The sequence below is a fragment of the Physella acuta genome, unplaced genomic scaffold (assembly GCF_028476545.2).
Source record: "Physella acuta isolate Inbredline_101_S28 unplaced genomic scaffold, ASM2847654v3 ptg001574l, whole genome shotgun sequence".
Taxonomy (NCBI): Eukaryota; Metazoa; Mollusca; class Gastropoda; family Physidae; genus Physella; species Physella acuta.
In genome coordinates, this window is record NW_026733088.1 from 111033 (window position 1) to 134050 (window position 23018).

A 23018-nucleotide genomic window follows, 5' to 3' on the forward strand; every position below is an offset into this window, starting at 1 on the left:
CCAACCAACATCACTAAGCAGATGGGTAGGGCAAACACCGCGCAGACCGCCAACCAACATCACCAAGCAGATGGGTAGGGCAAACACCGCGCAGACCGCCAACCAACATCACTAAGCAGATGGGTAGGGCAAACACCGCGCAGACCGCCAACCAACATCACTAAGCAGATGGGTAGGGCAAACACCGCGCAGACCGCCAACCAACATCACCAAGCAGATGGGTAGGGCAAACACCGCGCAGACCGCCAACCAACATCACTAAGCAGATGGGTAGGGCAAACACCGCGCAGACCGCCAACCAACATCACCAAGCAGATGGGTAGGGCAAACACCGCGCAGACCGCCAACCAACATCACTAAGCAGATGGGTAGGGCAAACACCGCGCAGACCGCCAACCAACATCACCAAGCAGATGGGTAGGGCAAACACCGCGCAGACCGCCAACCAACATCACCAAGCAGATGGGTAGGGCAAACACCGCGCAGACCGCCAACCAACATCACCAAGCAGATGGGTAGGGCAAACACCGCGCAGACCGCCAACCAACATCACTAAGCAGATGGGTAGGGCAAACACCGCGCAGACCGCCAACCAACATCACCAAGCAGATGGGTAGGGCAAACACCGCGCAGACCGCCAACCAACATCACTAAGCAGATGGGTAGGGCAAACACCGCGCAGACCGCCAACCAACATCACCAAGCAGATGGGTAGGGCAAACACCGCGCAGACCGCCAACCAACATCACCAAGCAGATGGGTAGGGCAAACACCGCGCAGACCGCCAACCAACATCACCAAGCAGATGGGTAGGGCAAACACCGCGCAGACCGCCAACCAACATCACCAAGCAGATGGGTAGGGCAAACACCGCGCAGACCGCCAACCAACATCACCAAGCAGATGGGTAGGGCAAACACCGCGCAGACCGCCAACCAACATCACTAAGCAGGCATTGAGATAGAACCCTCAGGGAATGCACGAAATAGGTCGACAAAAAAAACTTTGCGACGGGACTTCGAGACTGTAAGCACAAAGGTAAGCTACTCTTGGAGTCACATGACACGACAAAGGTAAGCTACTCTTGGAGTCACATGACACCACAAAGGTAAGCTACTCTTGGAGTCACATGACACCACAAAGGTAAGCTACTCTTGGAGTCACATGACACCACAAAGGTAAGCTACACCTGGAGTCACATGACACCACAAAGGTAAGCTACTCTTGGAGTCACATGACACCACAAAGGTAAGCTACACCTGGAGTCACATGACACCACAAAGGTAAGCTACTCTTGGAATCACATGACACCACAAAGGTAAGTTACACCTGGAGTCACATGACACCACAAAGGTAAGCTACTCTTGGAGTCACATGACACCACAAAGGTAAGCTACACCTGGAGTCACATGACACCACAAAGGTAAGCTACACCTGGAGTCACATGACACCACAAAGGTAAGCTACTCTTGGAGTCACATGACACCACAAAGGTAAGCTACATCTGGAGTCACATGACACCACAAAGGTAAGCTACTCTTGGAGTCACATGACACCACAAAGGTAAGCTACTCTTGGAGTCACATGACACCACAAAGGTAAGCTACACCTGGAGTCACATGACACCACAAAGGTAAGCTACACCTGGAGTTACATGACACCACAAAGGTAAGCTACACCTGGAGTCACATGACACCACAAAGGTAAGCTACACCTGGAGTTGAGAAAACAGAACTGGGGTGACGTGTAGTGATGATGATGATAGACTATATCTAAAGTAAAATGAGACATTTGTCTCTTTCAACAGCTATAGCCATATAAGTCCTCCTAAAAAGTATTTTTAACAGCTCAATCGTTATTTACATCGTAGTTTTATACAGTTATATATATATATATATATATATATATATATATATATATATATATATATATAATAAATTGAAAAAAGAAGTAAGATTGAAATAATCATTAGGGGATGTAACTAATTCTTTTGACAGCTTAGTTTGCTACTGTCCCATCCTAAACTGCCAAAAGTTGACATTGTGGAGACCCAGGACCAGGAACAAAAACGACTGGGTTAAAAAAGGGACTGTAATACTGATCTCCCACACCGTGTAACATACATTTTTCTTCACAAGTGGTCTCCCCATCAAGTCAAAAGCACGAAGAATCCACTCAAAGCTTGTAAATACGGATAAACTTATCTATAGACCAGGGGTCGGCAACCTGCGGCTCGCGAGCCGCATGCGGCTCTTTTGATGTCAGGATGCGGCTCTCCAGCTCCTTGCACAAATACTAATAATCTTAATAAAAAAATAAAATACTTAAAACAAAAAATTGTTAGTGGCTCTTTAACACCAGGAAAATTTTGAAAGTTGTAACTTTTGGCTCTTCCGCTTCAAAAGGTTGCCGACCCCTGCTATAGACTCGTTAGCATAAAAGATAGCCCTGATAAAGACACTGGCTAGGAATAAAATGTATTTCTTTGGATTCTTTAGTCAAAAAATGGTTCACCTTGGTAACAAAAGAAGAAGACGGTTGGTCCTTAGAAGATCGGTGGTGTAGGAGCTAGCACAGTGTGACATCAGCGACCTGTGAGCCCCTTCGTGCAAGCGGTGAACGGTTGCGACTGCTTGGATCCCCTTTGCATCTAGAAAAAATACATACAACCTAAAGATTGTAATTAAAAATGGATTTAAAATCATGCCTATATCTCGAGTTGCCATCCCTTGTTGTTTTATATAAGAATATTCGAGAAAGTTTAGGGGAGATCACTCCCGGTTTATTTGTAATATTTTTATAAAGCATAAAAAAAGCGGGAGTGATCTCTAAAAACTTTCTCGTATATTAAAAATTTTAAATGAAAAAGTATCGCGTGGAAAAAATAATTACTCACCAGAAAAATATGTGTATTATAGAGCTGAAAATTAGAGCTTGATAAAGGAAAAATTGATTGATTTTTTTAAAAAGGTACTGAAACATCTAATCAGCTAAATTTGGCACCATGCATTGTCATCGAGTTTAGATCTGCATATAAAGTTTTAAAGAAATCGGTCCGGTAGAAGTAATTTATGGGTTGTTTTTTTCAGAAATAGTGTAAAGTAATACTTGCGTCCGTCGGAAGTCACAGTTTGAAAGAATCAAGAGAATAAGGTCTTATACCTATAGCATTCGTATACCTTACTGAAACGGTACTCAACACATAGGTTTTTAGAAAACGGAAATAGGGTGCGCGGACCTTTGACCACAGGTGCTTTGACGATAGGGGGTTTGACCATAGGTGGTTTGACCACATTGGGGCTTTGACCATAGGGGCTTTGATCATAGTGTTTTGACCACAGCGGGGCTTTGACCATAACGGAGTTTTGTCCATAGGGGGTTTGACTATAGGTGGTTTGACCACAGCGGAGCTTTGACCATAAGGGCTTTGACCATAGGGGGTTTGACCATAGGGGGTTTGACCACAGGTATTTTCTCAGCAGAGGGTCTTTGATCACCGGTAGTTTGTCAACGGGTGTTTTATCACAAGCGCTGTGTCCGCCTTTGTCCATATAGGGTCTTTGATCACAGATGGTTTGTCCAATGCTGGCATTTGATAACAAGCGCTTTGTCCAAATATGGTAAGAATTAATTTTAAAAGTTGTGTAATTTTATTTTAAATTGCGGCAGGATGTAATAATATGTTAATTCATCTGTCATTTAGTTAACTGTACAAGTTTTACTTGTTTGACTATACTGTTGGCATGTTTTTTATCCTTTATATATGCTTTGTATTTTCAAGTACATCTACATTATTTATTTGTAAAACTTGTTATATTTCGCATTATTTGTGTTCCATTTATGTTTAAAATAAATCTTTGAGGTCTAGCACCAGCATTTATGTGAAGACTAAAATATCGTTCTCGACTATTTTAGTACATGTTAATTTCAATTAATGGACTTTCAGGAAACGTGTATAAAATTGTATTAATTGTATCATAAATTAAAATTAAAATAGCAGTTTATAATTTCTATTTTCAAATCTATAAATTATGCACCCCCCCCCCCTCTGTGGTCAAAGCCCCGTTGTGATCAAAGCTCCGCGGTGGTCAAACCCCTATGGTCAAAGCACCTGTGGTCAAAGCACCTAGGACCGGAAATAGAGTATCACTTAACACAAAATTAAATCGTCGTCTTAGTTTACCGATCCCTTATAATTTCTTCCAAAAACATAGCTTCGCCTACTCTGGTTCCAATATGTGGAACAATCTTCTTAATAAAATAAAACTATCTAGATCTGAAAATATATTCAAAACTAAACTAAAACAACAATTATTTAATGACCTCCCTTACTGACTCATGCAACATTTCTCATTCATCTATTATATTCTTATTTTATCTCATTTTGTATTATAACTATGTAATATTATTTCTTTATTCAACATTTTTACTTTCTCGTATATACGAAGTATAGAGAAAGTCTTGTAATCGGAAAAACATAATTTTGCAATCTTGTCCGTATGTCTGTATGTCTGTCTGTGTGTGTGTGTGTGTGTAAACACGATAACTTGAGTACCGTTACAGCTAGGTTGATGACATTTCATATATAAGTATTTTATCAAAATCGCTGATACGTATCAACTTTTGAGCAATTTCCAAAAACCGGAAGTGGTACTTTTTCTACTTTGAGATTTTCAAAAGCCTATAACTTAGGTTCTATTTCAGAAAGATAAATGAAATTTCACATGTAAGTAAAAGATCTAATTCTCTACCTTCTGTCAAATTTTGAGTAATTTCCGTTGACCGGAAGTAGTAATTTACGCTATTTTTAATTTCTTAAAAAAACTAATGTAAATTTATAAAGTACTAATAATATTGCGCACTATTATGCACATTTTATTTGGCGTTCACTTGGTGTGCAATTTTTTTTTTCTACGAGATTTTATTCTATTTTAAAAACTTTAAGTATTTAAAATGGAGTTCCCATCCCCTGTTGTTTTATATAAGAATATTCGAGAAAGTTTAGGGGATATCACTCCCGGTTTATTTAGATTTAGGACCGTAAAAATAATAAAAAATAAAAACTTAAGCCTAAAATTAATCCAGAAATTTAATATGTTTAGAATCAATGCTATAAAAGTTGCAGATCCAGAGAACTTGAAAATAATTTGTTTGAGTTAAAGGCTACATTTCTATTTATTTTCATCAAGCCTAAGTTATAACCCGATGTTTCACTTTCGTTAGACAAACATTGATTGGCTGTACAGGAACTCCGTGACCGATTTCTTACAGCCCCACTTTATAGTTGTTTTTTTTTTTTGTTTACAAAACTTTGCAGATCAAGTGTTTAAATAACAATGCAAATTTAAAACCCATGACCTAGTTTTTCTTTTTTTAGCTTACAATGTGTACAATAAAATTTATGGCGGCCTATCGAATAGCAGGATGCCATTGTTTATGTCGCTATTACTCGTGAAAATCAAATTGTTTTTGCTTTTTTTTTTTTTTAATTCTTATATAGTTACCGAAAATATTAAAAACATCAAATACATCCAATCTTTAGTAAAGTCCGAAAAAAAGCAGACAGACAGGATTTTATAACCATATAATTGTAACTACGCCGTGTATGATTTTTAAATTAATCTATGGGCCTCTCAAATACCTTTGAGCCTTTTCTCGCTGGCGTCCATTCTTCAAAAGGTTAAGAGTGGGTTTTTTCTTAAATTTTAGTAAAGGTATTCAATAGATAATACAGTAGTCCACGCTTTTTTTAAATACTTATTTAAAAATAAGTGCATGATTATATATTTGAAGAAAATCATTTATTTAATATTTAAAAACATGTTATTAACACGTTTTTAGAAGCTTTTTCGAACTTCCTCGGTCTGTCGTGCTTTTGTCTGTCTGTAGTCATAGATCGAAACGGCCGAGCAAAATTTCGAGCACTTCTAACTGATCGATTCTTTTCAAATTGGCACTTGTATCAAGACCCAATGAAAATACAATATGATATCAAATTTGACTTGAGTGGATGACTAATTCATTTTTTATGAATTTATTAAATTTTTTCTGAAATAAGTAGGGTGCCTAGTACTATTCTGTTCTATTATACGCGCATTATCATGTTCATTTGGTGTGCAAAAAATTTCTAGTAATGCAATTCTATTGTATTTAAAAAAAATTGGTGTACTCAAAAAAACGTGCATTTAATCGTTTTATTAACAAACTTTTAAGTAATAATGTACGAAAAATAAAGGTTTTTCTTTAAACACTAGGCATGCTGCTCAGCTTCGCTTAGGCTTTCGAAAACATTGAGAATTTTGACCCCCTCATCGTAGACTTTTCGGCCAACCGGCCCCCGTGTTCTGTCGTCCCAAGGCAAGATCCTGCCAAATTTGAAGCAACTGCGGCGCCGGGAAGTGCCCTATCGGGCACCCGACAACTTAGCTTTATAGATCATCTAGATCTAGATGATCTAGAACATCTAGATCTAGATCAATCGCTAGATCTAGAATCTCTAGATCTAGAATCCAAATAGATAAAATAATTTTTTTTAAGTTTAGGCCGAGAAAATCGTATTGTATACATTTCATAGCGTACATAGATCTAGCTCTAAATCATATTTGAATGAAATAGTTCATTTTTAAAAATTCTAAACTCGGAAGATGACGTCATCAGTTTCGTGCTCTTGTTTTAGTGTTTTAGTGTAAACAATAAGCGACGTCATTGTTAAATGCGTTCTTGTCCCAAGTTTATACACTTTTCTGGTTGCATAAATAATACTGTTTCTCTATATTCGAATACGCCTTTATTTTTTATTTTTCTTCTTTAAATAAAATTGTGGTTATACATTTAAAACATCTAACATATTATTTTCAACAAAAGTCCGTAAAAAGTTCTTCATATATCGCTGCCGATTCTGACGTGATGTCCGGCGAAAATATTTTGCGGACAGAGAGAGAGAAGTGCGCACATGGGGAATTATATATTAGGATATAATGATACACTACTATTTAAATATCTATAAGGAAAAGCGTGGGTCTCTTCCTATATACTAGTAAAGGTATTCAATAGATAATATAGTAACCAACCCCTTTCTTTACATTTATGTGCTGGCGCTGATTGATTTCAGTCCAGCGTATCATGCAAAGATGGAGTGTAATTAATTAATAATGGGAGCTAAATATAAATATACGACCGGAGGTTAAATATCAGGAGCTTAATTTGCAGATGGAGCTTAATACTAAGTAGTGGTACAGGCATGGGCTAGCAGTTAGTGTTATGGTTAACCCTAACCCAAGGGTTAGAAGTTGGAGTTATGGTTAACCCTAACATAAGGGCTAGCAGTTAGTGTTATGGTTAACCTTAACCTAAGGGCTAGCAGTTAGAGTTATGGTTAACCCTAACCCAAGGGTTAGAAGTTGGAGTTATGGTTAACCCTAACATAAGGGCTAGCAGTTAGTGTTATGGTTAACCCTAACCTAAGGGCTAGCAGTTAGAGTTATGGTTAACCAAGTTGGAGTTATGGTTAACCAAGTTGGAGTTATGGTTAACCCTAACCCAAGGGCTAGCAGTTAGAGTTATGGTTAACCAAGTTGGAGTTATGGTTAACCAAGTTGGAGTTATGGTTAACCCTAACCCAAGGGCTAGCAGTTGGAGTTATGGTTAACCAAGTTGGAGTTATGGTTAACCAAGTTGGAGTTATGGTTAACCCTAACCCAAGGGCTAGCAGTTAGAGTTATGGTTAACCCTATCCCTATCCCCAAGGGTGAGACGTAATAACTGGAACCTCATTGTCGGGAGCTATGTGTCGAAGGCCTTTTTGCTCATTTGATTTGAAAAATGTCGATTTGGTGAGTGGTAGGGTGGTAGGGTGGTAGAGTTGTTTCTTTGGGGCCAACTTTAGTATAATCACTGGTAGTTTAGACGTGCAATACATAGCAATACATACAGCCATAGCTCTATGTGTATGTTAGACTTTTTATGCTCCAATAAGCAATTGCCAACCCTACTGCAATTAATAATTGATGAAGCAAATGAATACTTACAATATCTGAAGAGCACTATTGATTTCAACCATGACCACTCGGTGACGTCAGCTTTCAGAACTTGAAAACAGTTGATGACGTCACGAATTTCTTGAAGCTGGCCATACAAGTTGAGCAGAGCCTGGCTATGCTTCACAGAGACGTCGTGAGCGAAGTCGAACGTCGAAAGGATGGCGTCTGAAGTCAAACAAAGCTTACTTTAATAAACAGTGGCGTAGTTAGTGGGTGGGGCGACAAATTTAATTGTCTTCTACCTTGATTGTGTAACGGTAAAATAAATACCTTAATAGTGACCGGTAAAAACCGGAGAGTGGGGGGGGGGGTGGTTTGGGGGAGAAGAGGATGCGTTTTTTCTCTAGCGTAAATCAAAAGGATTTACAGCTGATTTGTGAGTTGATAAAACTAGGCAAATTGTATTAATGCATAATTTACGATTTCTCCAGCAAATGTTATTAATAAATGGCGCGATTAGTATTTTGCAGTTAAAAATGACGATTCTTTCAATGTAATGGATGAGATTAGAGAAGGTTACTTAATTGCATTACATTTTGAAATAATATAGAGATAAGTTGTTCTATGAAAGCCTTGAGTGTATTTAATCAACCTTCGTAATACTGAGGTAGGACAAATATTGACGACCACTCCTGTGTCAGGGGCGTTACATGCAGTGCCGGCGCCAGGTTATTTAGCGCCCAAGGCAAAACTTATTAAAACGCCCCACCCCCTCTCCTGCAATATTTTTACGGACCCCCTTATTATATATATATATATATATATATATATATATATATATATATATATATATATATATATATATATATATATATATATATATATATATTAGAAGACAGTCTCACTAAATTCTAATTTAAATCATTTGATTGCAAAGTATATCCATCACGAGACCACAACCCACACAGAGATTGGCTCGAACTCATTTCTGGCTTGGAATAATCGTTTTAAAATTTCTTATTTACGTCCAACGAAAATTATGGATAGTGTTCCTTCTTATTTGGCAAGTCGGTCAAAGACAATGAATCTGGAAACTTTGTAATGGGTTCCCGCGTTCTTTTTTTGTGTTTTTTTTTCACATGTGCTTTGACCACAGCGGGGCCTTGACCACAACGGGGCTTTGACCGCAGGGGGGGGGGGGATAATGCATAGAATTTAAAATAGTAATTATAAACTGCAACTTTAATTTTAATTAATGATACAATTAATACCATTTTATACATGTTTTATGAAAGTCCATTAATATAAATTAACATGTACTAAAATAGTCAAGATGGATATTTTAGTCTCCACATAAAGGCTGGTGCTAGACCTCATAGATTTATTTTAAATATAAATGGAACACGAATAATTCGACATATAACTAGTTTCAAAAATAAATAATGTAGATGTACTTGAAAATACATAGCATATATAAAGGATAAAAAAGGATAAAAAAACATGTCAACAGTATAGTCAAAGAGGTAATACTTGTATGGTTAACTAAATGGCAGAAAAATTAACATGCTATTACATCCTGCCGCAATTTAAAATATAATTACAAAACTTTTTAAATTAACCCTTTCCATATGTGGACAAAGCGCTTTTTATCAAACGCCAGCATTGGACAAACCATCTGTGATCAAAGACCCTATATGGACAAACCATCTGTGATCAAAGACCCTATATGGATAAAACACCTGTGATCAAAGCCGCACACAGCGCTTGTGATAAAACACCCGTTGACAAACCACCTGTGATCAAAACCCTCTGATAAGAAAACACATGTGGTCAAACAGACTGCATGAATGCTTACATAATGTGTGATTGATTACATAATGTATGTCTGGCTACAGAATGTATGACTGCCAAGTGATTAGATGACTGCCTACATAATCTTTGACAGCCTACAGACTTTTTGGATGAATGAATCCTCTATAGAACAATAAATGTACATTTAGAGCGATTTTAGAACATTTTGGTTAATGGTTTGTTACGATGTACTTCTGTCCCTGATTAATGGACTGTTTGTCTTCAAGATGACAGATAATATAATGATATAACTGTGAAATATTCATAAATGTTTTTAAAAATAATTTAAAAAAACTTATTTTACTTCAAGTATTTTAAAAAGTATACTTGTATCAAAATGAAATCCTTTTTCGGCAGCAAAAAGCACAAAGAGCTCTCCCCATGTAGTCTCCAACAGCGCCCTCTGGTCAAATTCATCCAATGAAATAAAGGCTGGGAGTGACCTTGCCCACTTGGCGCACGAGAAAAGTACATCCTCAGCCAATGAAATTACTTTCTGGATTGGTAAACTTGCTCCGTTTGCCAAGGAAAAAAAAGGATGGGACAGCGGCGAACTGAGAAACTAAAAGAAAAAATTAAAATGATGAGCAACCCCTCGGTAGAGGATTAAGATTTTAATTTCTGAAAGCAAAATTTTATGGTTTTGTTATCTGATAACTTATGTTTAAATACAGTAGACAAGGGTCTATATTTAGCATAGAATTTCATGGCCTTAGGCACGACTAAGACTACAACTTTAACAATACAAATTTATAATTAGGCTTGAAAATGAAGATAAGGGATGGGGGTCATTTAAAGTGTACTCCATTTCTTTAAGGAAAAAACTTACTTGAAAACATGGTCCTGTATCTGTGGTCATGTTGTAAGGTAGGTAGACAGAGAAGGGCAGGTGAGCAGAGTGGAGAGGGTTGATTGGTGTGGGCATGAGCACACCAGGTGAGGAAACACACAATTTGGAAGGTGTCCTTGTCATCGGTGGACTTGTCATCGGTGGACTTGACATCGGTGGACTTGACATCGGTGGACTTGACATCGGTGGACTTGACATTGATTCTGGAATTTATCAAATTATATCAAAGCAAAACGCAACAGAACATGTATCATATAAAACATCATCATAAGGCCAATCTGACTCCTCATATATATATATATATATATATATATATATATATATATATATATATATATATATATATATATATATATGGGTGTGGGTGTGTTTTGTATGTGGGTGTGTATATATGTATGTGTTTATATATACATATCAATAATATAAGCCGCCATTGTCTTTCTTTTCGTACTCATTTTGCACTCCCGTCCTACCTTCCGTTATCAGTATACCCATTTTGTCTTCGCTCACGGAGCTTGGAGAGTGTGAGTATATATATATATATATATATATATATATATATATATATATATATATATATATATATATATATATATAATATATATATATATATAATATAAGCGGCCAGGGAGTGTGCCAGTCCGTCCTTACGTCATCGCTATTTTGGGATAATAAAAGTAAGCATCACATGCCGTGACTTTGCTTGCATCACACTGTCTTATTATAACTAATGGAGTCTGTTTATGTAACGACTTAATTTTTTGATAGTCTGCAAAGTTTTTACTCGTTTCTATACTTCAACAAAGGAACCTACAGAAAATATTCAATACACGATTATTGCTAAAACATATTAAAAGAATTTATGTCAAATAATATATTCGCTTTTATTTCTAGAAAAAATTGATTCATAGTAATAACACTAGTGTCGAATGAAACAAATCAATTAAAATGTTTAATAATTATGCCAGGGGAGGTAATTTAAAAAGAAATTCAACTCACCCTAATTATTGCTATTTAAGTAATTCTTTTATTATATATTATTTTCTGATAAGTCGTTACAGAGTTTTATAGCTTTTTTTTTTAGTTTTTTTTTGTTATTTAAAGGAATGGTTAAATTAGAGAATGTGAGAAAAGTTCGCTGTTGGTGCGGACGTCAATGAAAGCATGTGTTTTTGCTTTTGTGTTTGTATTTGTGTTTGCGTGTTGCGTATTGCTTTTGGGTTTGTGTTTGCCTTTGGATTTTGTTTTGTGTTTGCGTTTGTGATTGCGTTTGCATTGTGTTTGCGATTTTGTTTGAGTTTGCGTTTGTTTTCTTATATATTTCCATGTGTGTTTACGTTAGTGTTTGTGTTTACGTTTGCATGTTGCATTTGCGTTCTGTTTGTGCTTGTGTTTGCGTTTGTGTTTGTATTTGTGTTTACGTTTGTGTTTAATATTACCCGATGCGTGTTGCTTTTGTGTTGTGTTTGCGTTTGGGTTTGGGTTTGCGTTTGCGCTTTATTTGTTTTCGCGTTCTGTTTGCGTTTGTGTTTTAGTTTGAGTTGTGTTTGTGTTTTCGTTTGTAGTTGTATCTATGTTTGCGTTTATGTTTGCGTTGTGTTTGTGTTTGTGTTTGCGTTTGTTTTTTTGCATTTGTTGTCCTTTGAGTTTGTGTTTGGTTTTGTTCTGTTCCCAACTTGGTACATTTAAAACAGGGGTCTCCAAACTACGGCCCGCGGGCCGTATGCGGCCCGCGAGGTCCTCTCATCCGGCCCTCGGAGATCATTTTGTCCACGGAAAAAAACGTTTGTTGATGATGGCTGAGGAATTTTGACCAGAAAAATCAAAGACTTACCTGAAAGAAACTGGCCCCCGAACTGAAATTTGATAGGTAATGCGGCCCTCGGACTGAAAAGTTTGGAGACCCCTGATTTAAAACAAAAGATTAACCGTGGCGAAGCATGGGTATGCAGCTTGTATATATAATATAAATAGTATAAATAAATAAATAATATATACTATATATAATATATATATACTATATATCTAATATATTTCAGACCTAAAAACCCATCTTGCCATATTGTTTGCATACAATATGGCTAGATTGGGTTTTTAGGTCTGAAATATATATTAGAGTTGTATATGCCGCGGATAAAGCAATGAACAAGTCTAACGATAACCTCAACTCTGGGAAAATTCTGTTTTGAAATCACATATCAGTAAGTTGAACTAAATTCCTAACCTTGCAATGTATCTAATGAATTAATTTTCTCCGGGCTGGTGGGTTTGGATGAATTGTTCTCTGTTTTTTTTTCAAATTCTTGTCCGGAGATGTTGCTATGGCAAATGTTGCCATGTGTTGGTGTGTTGACTAATGGGGCTGGTAATATAGTGTTGCCATGCATGAAGCCAGTCCTCCCCTCCATCTGGACAACGCAAGTATTTTCCTGTCCTGTTTGATCCAGTCCTCTAGTTTCTACGTGTGGGTTGATGGACATAGATGGGTGACATAACTTGTCAAATATTCGTATCGCGGATGACGTGTCTCTAATTAACGTTGACGGCAATCCATGAAAAAAACCTACAGGTAAAATGTTTTTAGAGTTCAAAACTGAACAAAGGTGTTTCCTATCATTTGACTTTATACGTACTACCGTAATAATATGATACCATTTAGTCCAAAACGTTATCATCATAATAAGATAACATTTAATTTCATACGTACTTCCGTGTTAATACGATATTTCCTCTCATTAGTTCTTCCATTATAATAAGTTATCATTAAAATGACAAAAAGACAAAATAAATTTTAGCCCTGCTAACTGCGCTAATCATAAACAAAAATTAAACTTATCACCTGGCTTTTTGTTTCATAATAATCCTATAGCCTATCCAACCCATTATCCTTAAATTACTACAAACATTACAATAAGAATATTACAAACCCTAAACCGACTTACAAAAACATTAACCTAATCTGAACACATCGTTATCAATTTATCTTGCCATATCCATAGGCAGTGGCGGAACTAGAAAAAAAAGTCCACCCGCAAAAAAATATTCCTATATATATAAATCCCATATATATATATATATATATATATATATATATATATATATATATATATATATATATATATATATATATATATATATATATATATATATATATATATATATTACGGTCAAAGCCCGAAGTGCGGCAAAAGCGCAGATTGGCCGGCCAGTGCGCGCATTGGCCGGCTCTCTTGGCCAAAGCCCGAAGAACTTAGCACTCAAATCGTATTTCATACATTGGCCGGTCGAAGCGTGATTGCAGTTGTCGAGGGCGGTTTCTACAAATTAGGAACGGAACATGGTGTTCTAAAACAACTGTAAGCTAGAAGTGAGTTTTCAATTCTTCACGAAAAACTGCTCTATTATTGTCGTCAGTTGGCATCGAGGATAAATCACTACGAACCATCGCATCTTCACAACCATTAACTAGAGGCCAAGACTACACTCACTGCAATTGCACAACTAAGTGCACAACAAATCGCTGCAAGTGTAAAAATAACAAGCTGCTATGTAATTCTAAATGCCATAAAAGTTCAACTTGTTGTAACAAATGATAATATTGATTGATTGAGACTATAGTACAATAAAAAATTTGAATGTTTCTGTCATTTACTTTAATTAATAATCAATAAAGACTTAATTTCATGATCCTTACGGCATAAAAAAAACAAAATCTGCTCATGATCTTCTAATTAAGACTTTGGCCAGTCCACCAGAGTTTCTTCCAGGCATCTCTTCGGGGGGGGGGGGGGCCAAGCCCCCCCCCCCCGAAAAATTTTTACCGCCCAGACCCCCCCCCCCCGCCCCCCCCCCCCCCCGAACGAAATGAAATTTATATAATTTATATAGAAAATATATACTTTTAACAGTGTCCGCCCCCCCCCCGAAGAAAGTCTACCGCCCCCCCCCCCCGAAAATTTCAAGTGCCCCCCGGAGAAAAAAGTTTGGAAGAAACACTGCGGTCCACCAGGGCCAGTCCGCGGACTGGCCGGCCAAAGGCCCATATATATATATATATATGTTACGGTCAAAGCCCGAAGTCGGCCAATGCGCGGATTGGCCATGGTGGGCCGGCCAAAGTCTTAATTAGAAGATCATCTGGCTAGGGACGACCGGCCAAAGCCCGAATTAGAAGATCATGGGCAGATACGTCCCGGCCAGTGCGCGCATCGGCCGGCCAATGTACAAAATACGATCTTAGTGCTAAGTTCTTCGGGCTTTGACCAAGAGAGCCGGCCAATGAGCGCATTGGCCGGCCAATTCGCGCATTGGCCAATATCGCCTCCCATTGATCGGCCAAAGTCCAAAACTTTACTTCATTTCGGCCTTTGGCCGGCCAATCCGCAGACTGGCTATGGTAGACCGGCCAGTCAGAATTAGAATATCATCTGGCTAGGGACCAACGGTCAAAGTCCGAATTAGAAGATCATTAGCAGATTTTGGTGTGTTTTTTTTATACCGTAAGGATTATAAAAATTAAGTCTTTGTTGATTTTTATTTAGAATTACATTATTATTTTTACACTTGCAGCGATTTGTTGAGCACTAGGTTGTGCAATTGCAGTAAATGTAGCCTTGGCCGCCGGTCAGTGATTGTGCAGATGCGATTGTTTGTAGTGATTTTCTTCAGTGCCAACGGACGACAATGAGAGCCGTTTTTCGTGAAGAATTGAAAACTCACTTCTAGCGTATAGTTGTTTTAATACACAATGTTCCGTTCCTAGCTTGTAGAAAGCGCACTCGACGCTCATGACAACTGCAGTGACGCTTCGGGGACCACCGCGATCTCTGCCCACTTCTGTAATACGGATGCGACCAGTATCCCCAACTTCAGTTTGTTTAAATTGTGTTAGCATCTTAACACCTTGAGTTTGCAAGCTAGTATGAGCTGCTGACCTGTTGTCCATGATTTCTTGTTTATTGTGACATAATCTGCAAGTAATGTTCCCTCCGTACCCTTCGTCTGGTTCATTGGCTATACCGCAAAATTTTCCTCAGTAGCTAAATTATCGAGAGCCTCTCTTGGTAGATTTGAAGTGCTAAGTCCCACTTTTGCTTTGCATCCAAACAAGGTTTCGTATGGCGATTGTTGGATTCCTTGATAAAAATTACGGTTTTTCATAAATTGAATGAATTTAAGACCAACAAGCTCATTCATTTGTCATCCTTGTCACCATCATGTTTTGAACGTTAGTTGGCACGTTCTACTGAACATTGGCTTTCACTATGCCTTTGTTTTCTGTGAACTAGTTTAAGTTCACGACACATGTTCTTTAGTTCAGAAATAACTTGATTCAAAAATCATTTTCCATTAGGATTTGGATTATTTATTTTGGCAGCCATCTGGTATGTCTTGCTCTTGATCTGACGGTCCTTTTGGTCCATGTCGCATTGCATATAGAATGCTATACAAACAAAAGCCAAGCAATACGTTACACACAATGAAACCACGCCCAAAATAATGAAAACGCGATCACAACTTAGTCTAGATAGAACATTGGCCAGGACATCCCGGCCAGTGCGCGCATTCGCCAGCCAATGTACAAAATACGCTCTTAGTGCTAAGTTCTTCGGGCTTTGGCTAAGAAAGCCGGCCAATGCGCACATTGGCCGGCCAATGCGGGCTTTGGTCGCACTTCGGGCTTTGACCGTAACATATATATATATATATATATATATATATATATATATATATATATATATATATACACGCTAGTGTATTTTTCTTATTCGAGTGCTTAAGGGTTAGGGTTTTTAGCGATTTCCGGTAACCGGAAGTGGAACTTAATTTACTTTTGGCTTTTCAAAAGTTTATAACTTGATTATTGTTTCACATAGATAAAGGAAATTTCATATATAAGTAAAAGATCTAATTCTCTCTCTAGTCAAATTTTGAGCAATTTCCGTTGATCGGAAGTAGTAATTTACGCTATTTCCAATTTCTCAGAAAAAACTCTTATGAATTTACACTAATACTATGCACTAGTATGCACACATTGTTTGCTGTTTACTTGATTCGCATTGCTTTTTTTCTACGAGATTCTATTCTATTTAAAACAGTTTAAGTAATAATTTAAAATTGATTAAAAATCATGTCTCTATCCCGATTTGCCATTACCCGTAGTGGTATATAAGAATATACGAAAATTTTTAGGTGAGATCACTACCGTTTTATTTAAAGACTATCATTAAAAGAAAAGCCATTGATGTCTTACCTTGTAGTTGGGAGGTGTTAGATTTAAAAGGTGGGCCCGCTAAAAACCTCTGTCTTAAGCCATGAGCTTGTGGGTGCATTAGATGTGGATAAACCCCTGGACAGCTGAGATCAAGGCTTAGAGAAAAATTCAAGTTTTATATTTAATATATTCATGACAGACTTAATGGTAGGGTTACGTTACACTAAAAATAAGAGCGAATTCAAGTTTTATATTTAATATATTCATGACAGACTTAATGGTAGGGTTACGTTACACTAAAAATAAGAGCGAATTTGACAATAATGATAAAATTCTAAATTTGATTTTGTAGATAAAATGTTCAGGTTAATTATTGAAGATAAAACGTATAAATTTATCGTATAGGATATAATGTGTTTGTTACACCTTGAAGATAAAATGTTTTTGTTTAACCCGTAGGATAGAATGTGTATATTTAACTTTGAGGATAGAATGTATTTGTTTAACCTGTAGGATAAAATGTATATGTTACACCTTGAGAATAGCTAACCCGTAAGTCTCGAGTTCGAATCCGGGTTCAAATGAGTAGACCGTCACTGGACCCACACAGGTCTAATGGGTACCTAACTCACGTTAGGATAAGTAGAGGTGGCTGGGCATAGTGCTGACTACACTATCCCTTCAGATGAAGAGGTCACAGAAACAGGTGAACTCTACTTCACTTGCCCCGTAGACCGTCATGTTTGAAAGGGAACTTTAGTTTACAGAAACAGGTGAACTCTACTTCACTTGCCCATAGACCGTCATGTTTGAAAGGGAACTTTAGTTTACAGAAACAGGTGAACTCTACTTCACTTGCCCCGTAGACCGTCAGGTTTGAAAGGGAACTTTAGTTTACAGAAACAGGTGAACTCTACTTCACTTGCCCCGTAGACCGTCAGGTTTGAAAGGGAACTTTAATTTACAGAAACAGGTGAACTCTACTTCACTTGCCCCGTAGACCGTCAGGTTTGAAAGGGAACTTTAGTTTACAGAAACAGGTGAACTCTACTTCACTTGCCCCGTAGACCGTCAGGTTTGAAAGGGAACTTTAGTTTACAGAAACAGGTGAACTCTACTTCACTTGCCCATAGACCGTCAGGTTTGAAAGGGAACTTTATTTTACAGAAACAGGTGAACTCTACTTCACTTGCCCCGTAGACCGTCAGGTTTGAAAGGGAACTTTAGTTTACAGAAACAGGTGAACTCTACTTCACTTGCCCCGTAGACCGTCAGGTTTGAAAGGGAACTTTAATTTACAGAAACAGGTGAACTCTACTTCACTTGCCCCGTAGACCGTCAGGTTTGAAAGGGAACTTTAATTTACAGAAACAGGTGAACTCTACTTCACTTGCCCCGTAGACCGTCAGGTTTGAAAGGGAACTTTAGTTTACAGAAACAGGTGAACTCTACTTCACTTGCCCCGTAGACCGTCAGGTTTGAAAGGGAACTTTAGTTTACAGAAACAGGTGAACTCTACTTCACTTGCCCCGTAGACCGTCAGGTTTGAAAGGGAACTTTAGTTTACAGAAACAGGTGAACTCTACTTCACTTGCCCATAGACCGTCAGGTTTGAAAGGGAACTTTATTTTACAGAAACAGGTGAACTCTACTTCACTTGCCCCGTAGACCGTCAGGTTTGAAAGGGAACTTTAGTTTACAGAAACAGGTGAACTCTACTTCACTTGCCCCGTAGACCGTCAGGTTTGAAAGGGAACTTTAATTTACAGAAACAGGTGAACTCTACTTCACTTGCCCCGTAGACCGTCAGGTTTGAAAGGAAACTTTAATTTACAGAAACAGGTGAACTCTACTTCACTTGCCCCGTAGACCGTCAGGTTTGAAAGGGAACTTTAGTTTACAGAAACAGGTGAACTCTACTTCACTTGCCCCGTAGACCGTCAGGTTTGAAAGGGAACTTTATTATACCTTGAGGGTAGAATGTGCATGTTTGACCTGTAGGATAAAATGTGTATGTTACACCTTCAGGATAAAATGTGTATGTTACACCTTGAGGATAAAATGTGCATGTTACACCTTGAGGATAAAATGTGTATGTTACACCTTGAGGATAAAATGTGTATGTTACACCTTGAGGATAAAATGTGTATGTTACACCTTGAGGATAAAATGTGTATGTTACACCTTGAGGATAAAATGTTTATGTTTAACCTTGAAGATAATAAGTTTGAGCAAGAACTTGGGCCAATGTCAAGGTAAGTGTATCTTTTTTCACTCAGTGTAGGCGAGTCATGTGATGTCCTGTTAGTGCGTGGCGCACGTTCATGTTGTACACCTGCAACATTTGACAGATCAGGTTTGGTAGCAGCATATGTAGGCCAATACAAGTCATTAGTTTCAGTAGCAGCATATGTAGGCCAATACAAGTCATTAGTTTCAGTAGCAGTATATGTAGGCCAATACAAGTCATTAGTTTCAGTAGCAGCATATGTAGGCCAATACAAGTCATTCGTTTCAGTAGCAGCATATGTAGGCCAATACAAGTCATTAGTTTCAGTAGCAGCATATGTAGGCCAATACAAGTCATTAGTTTCAGTAGCAGCATATGTAGGCCAATACAAGTCATTAGTTTCAGTAGCAGCATATGTAGGCCAATACAAGTCATTAGTTTCAGTAGCAGCATATGTAGGCCAATACAAGTCATTAGTTTCAGTAGCAGCATATGTAGGCCAATACAAGTCATTAGTTTCAGTAGCGGCATATGTAGGCCAATACAAGTCATTAGTTTCAGTAGCAGCATATGTAGGCCAATACAAGTCATTAGTTTCAGTAGCAGTATATGTAGGCCAATACAAGTCATTAGTTTCAGTAGCAGCATATGTAGGCCAATACAAGTCATTAGTTTCAGTAGCAGCATATGTAGGCCAATACAAGTCATTAGTTTCAGTAGCAGCATATGTAGGCCAATACAAGTCATTAGTTTCAGTAGCAGCATATGTAGGCCAATACAAGTCATTAGTTTCAGTAGCGGCATATGTAGGCCAATACAAGTCATTAGTTTCAGTAGCAGCATATGTAGGCCAATACAAGTCATTAGTTTCAGTAGCAGCATATGTAGGCCAATACAAGTCATTAGTTTCAGTAGCGGCATATGTAGGCCAATACAAGTCATTAGTTTCAGTAGCAGTATGTCTTTCTGTCTGCAGAGGCGTAGCTGGGGGGGGGGGGGAACGCCCTGGGCGCCGACCCTAGCGGGGGCGCCAAAAGGGGGTTAATTTTTTTTAAAGCTGATGTTATGTTGTAATTTTTAATTATAAATAGTCTAATTTAAGAAATGTTCACAAACTTTTACATACTTATTTAACTCTTTTCTACCTTGATAATGTAACTGTAACATATACTCTTTAGAAACAGTGACCGGTAAAAACCGCTTTCCAGCTTTTCCCAGATGTGGGGGGGGGGGGCGCTTTTTCGCAAACAAAATCGAAAGAATTTAAACTAGATTGGTGAGTCGATAAACGTTACCACTTATAAAAGAAACCAATTGTATTAAAGCGTATAGTACGCTTGTTTAACTGTTAAAAAAACCTAGTGTCTTTTATCAAGATGATAAAAGGGCCGGTGGGAGGGGGGTCAGATAATTTTACTTAATTGCATTACATCTTGCCTGGATCACTGTATAAAAGAGAAATCTTGAATCGCTACCCCATCAGTAAAATAGCATACGGACGAAGTGGGTGGGCGGTAGACCATACTCTTGCTGAAGTTTTAAGAGCTAAAAAAATTATTATATTGTACAGAATAGATTATGTTTTTGATTGCTTGTTTCATAACAAGTCCTAATACTGCCATTTTCATATAGTTAATGCCACTATACCGACTAAACGGTGTAAACATGGTACAACACTTGTTACTTTGTTCAACGCAGCTGATTATTTCAAGCTGTAATACATTATTATCGCAATTGTTCTAAAGACAAGACCAAAAGAAGACTAAATAAGCTTGCATATTTTATAAACTACACTGTAATAAAGCAGTGGTTTTTAACCTTTTTGATAGGGGTCGGCGTGGTCGAGTCGGCAAAGCTCATGGTTGCTAAACCGAAAAGTCTCGAGTTCGAACCCTCGGGCAGATGAGGCTCGTTAGCTGGGGACAGCCACTCTTCTAGGAGAGACAACTCCAAAATTAAACAACTGCTACCTTGTAGTTTGTTCTTGGTTGGACAAAGGCTATGGAAGCAAATCCTAAAAGAAAAGCAGGCTGAAATCGGAGTCAATGGCCTCAATGGCGCATAACCAGTTGACACGTACCGCTTAATTGTGTTGGAGGCGTGGTCGAGTCGGCTAAAAGCTCATGGTTGATAAATTTGAACAAAGTCTCGAGTTCAAACCCACTGGCAGATAAATCTCGATCCCCTTCAACACTAATAATTAAGAACGAAGAAGAAGAAGAAGAACCTTTTTGATGGTACCGAACTCTACCAGTTTCATATGCGACTTCACCGAACGCATCCTAATAGTTGTATCGTCCACACTGAAAAAATCTGATCGTGAATCCTATGAGTCGGGTGTGCGCTATGACCGCCTCCAAAGCTCTGAGACTGACTTACCGAACCTCTTGGGTTCGATCGAACACGTATTAAGAACCACTGCTCTTTTGATTTCTTCTTTTTATTCGTTTCGGTTTTCTAAGGAGCATAGGCGTAGGCAACACTTCGTCAACTCGCTTTATTTTCATGAAGATAAAACCCTTATAATCCACCATCTCTATTTCAAACGTTTTCCTTCAGGACTTTTGTCTTCTCTCCTCCTTCTCCTCTTCCTCTTTCCCCGTGGACTTTACACCAGCACCTACTTAGTGATGTTATTTACTGTCCTTCTGATATTGTGCGTTAACCACCACTTTTCCATGCTCTTATTTCATTCTCCACTGTCTGTAATCTAGCTCCGAGCCATACAGTAAAAGAGACTTCACATTTAGCTATAGATCCTGATTGAATTTTTTTGACAATGCATTAGAATTCCACATTGGCTTAGAATGTTAAAACGCGTTTTATTGCTGCTGATTCTAATCTGAACGTCATGGTTATTACTGCTTCTTCAAGTACAATTAGTTCTGCATTTGTGTTGACTGTATACGAGAAGGCAGTACTAATCTGCGAAATCAAAGACTTCGATCTGTGATATCCGTTGGATTCCAGTTTGTTTCATTATACCATCAACCAGTCAACGAAATACCCATGTCGTATTCCAATGCGTACAATAAATGTTTCAGATAAGTTGATCTTGTATGTCACTTGTATGACCTGATTCTAACAAATTTATGTCTGTCTGTCTGTCTGTCTGTCTGTCTGTCTGTCTGTCTGTCTGTCTGTCTGTCTGTCTGTCTGTCTGTCTGTCTGTCTGTCTTTCTGTCTGTCTGTCTGTCTGTCTGTCTGTCTGTCTGTCTGTCTGTCTGTCTGTCTGTCTGTCTGTCTGTCTGTCTGTCTGTCGGTCGGTCGGTCGGTCGGTCGGTCGGTCGGTCGGTCGGTCGGTCGGTCGGTCGGTCGGTCGGTCGGTCGGTCGGTCGGTCGGTCGGTCGGTCGGTCGGTCGGTCGGTCGGTCGGTCGGTCGGTCGGTCGGTCGGTCGGTCGGTCGGTCGGTCGGTCGGTCGGTCGGTCGGTCGGTCGGTCGGTCGGTCGGTCGGTCGGTCGGTCGGTCGGTCGGTCGGTCGGTCGGTCGGTCGGTCGGTCGGTCGGTCGGTCGGTCGGTCGGTCGGTCGGTCGGTCGGTCGGTCGGTCGGTCGGTCGGTCGGTCGGTCGGTCGGTCGGTCGGTCGGTCGGTCGGTCGGTCGGTCGGTCGGTCGGTCGGTCGGTCGGTCGGTCGGTCGGTCGGTCGGTCGGTCGGTCGGTCGGTCGGTCGGTCGGTCGGTCGGTCGGTCGGTCGGTCGGTCGGTCGGTCGGTCGGTCGGTCGGTCGGTCGGTCGGTCGGTCGGTCGGTCGGTCGGTCGGTCGGTCGGTCGGTCGGTCGGTCGGTCGGTCGGTCGGTCGGTCGGTCGGTCGGTCGGTCGGTCGGTCGGTCGGTCGGTCGGTCGGTCGGTCGGTCGGTCGGTCGGTCGGTCGGTCGGTCGGTCGGTCGGTCGGTCG

The 23018-nt window shown here is 39.1% G+C and overlaps 1 protein-coding gene across 3 annotated transcripts in view; it reads right to left on the reverse strand.

Annotated features, from left to right (window-relative positions):
- The window catches only part of LOC131928943 (nuclear receptor subfamily 2 group E member 1), a 48412-nt gene that overhangs the window by 5519 nt on the left and 19875 nt on the right, over window positions 1-23018 (reverse strand). The window contains exons 3-10 of one of the 3 annotated variants that reach the window (XM_059285118.1): window positions 19106-19229; window positions 16934-17049; window positions 12905-13243; window positions 12515-12586; window positions 10660-10883; window positions 10158-10392; window positions 8028-8204; window positions 2515-2650 (exon numbers count right to left, since the gene is read on the reverse strand). In XM_059285118.1, the coding sequence (XP_059141101.1) occupies window positions 2515-2650; window positions 8028-8204; window positions 10158-10392; window positions 10660-10883; window positions 12515-12586; window positions 12905-13243; window positions 16934-17049; window positions 19106-19229 (1423 nt within the window). Of the gene's footprint in view, window positions 1-2514; window positions 2651-8027; window positions 8205-10157; window positions 10393-10659; window positions 10884-12514; window positions 12587-12904; window positions 13244-16933; window positions 17050-19078; window positions 19230-23018 lie in introns of all 3 variants that reach the window. The other 2 variants (XM_059285117.1, XM_059285119.1) reach the window with 2 other exon arrangements.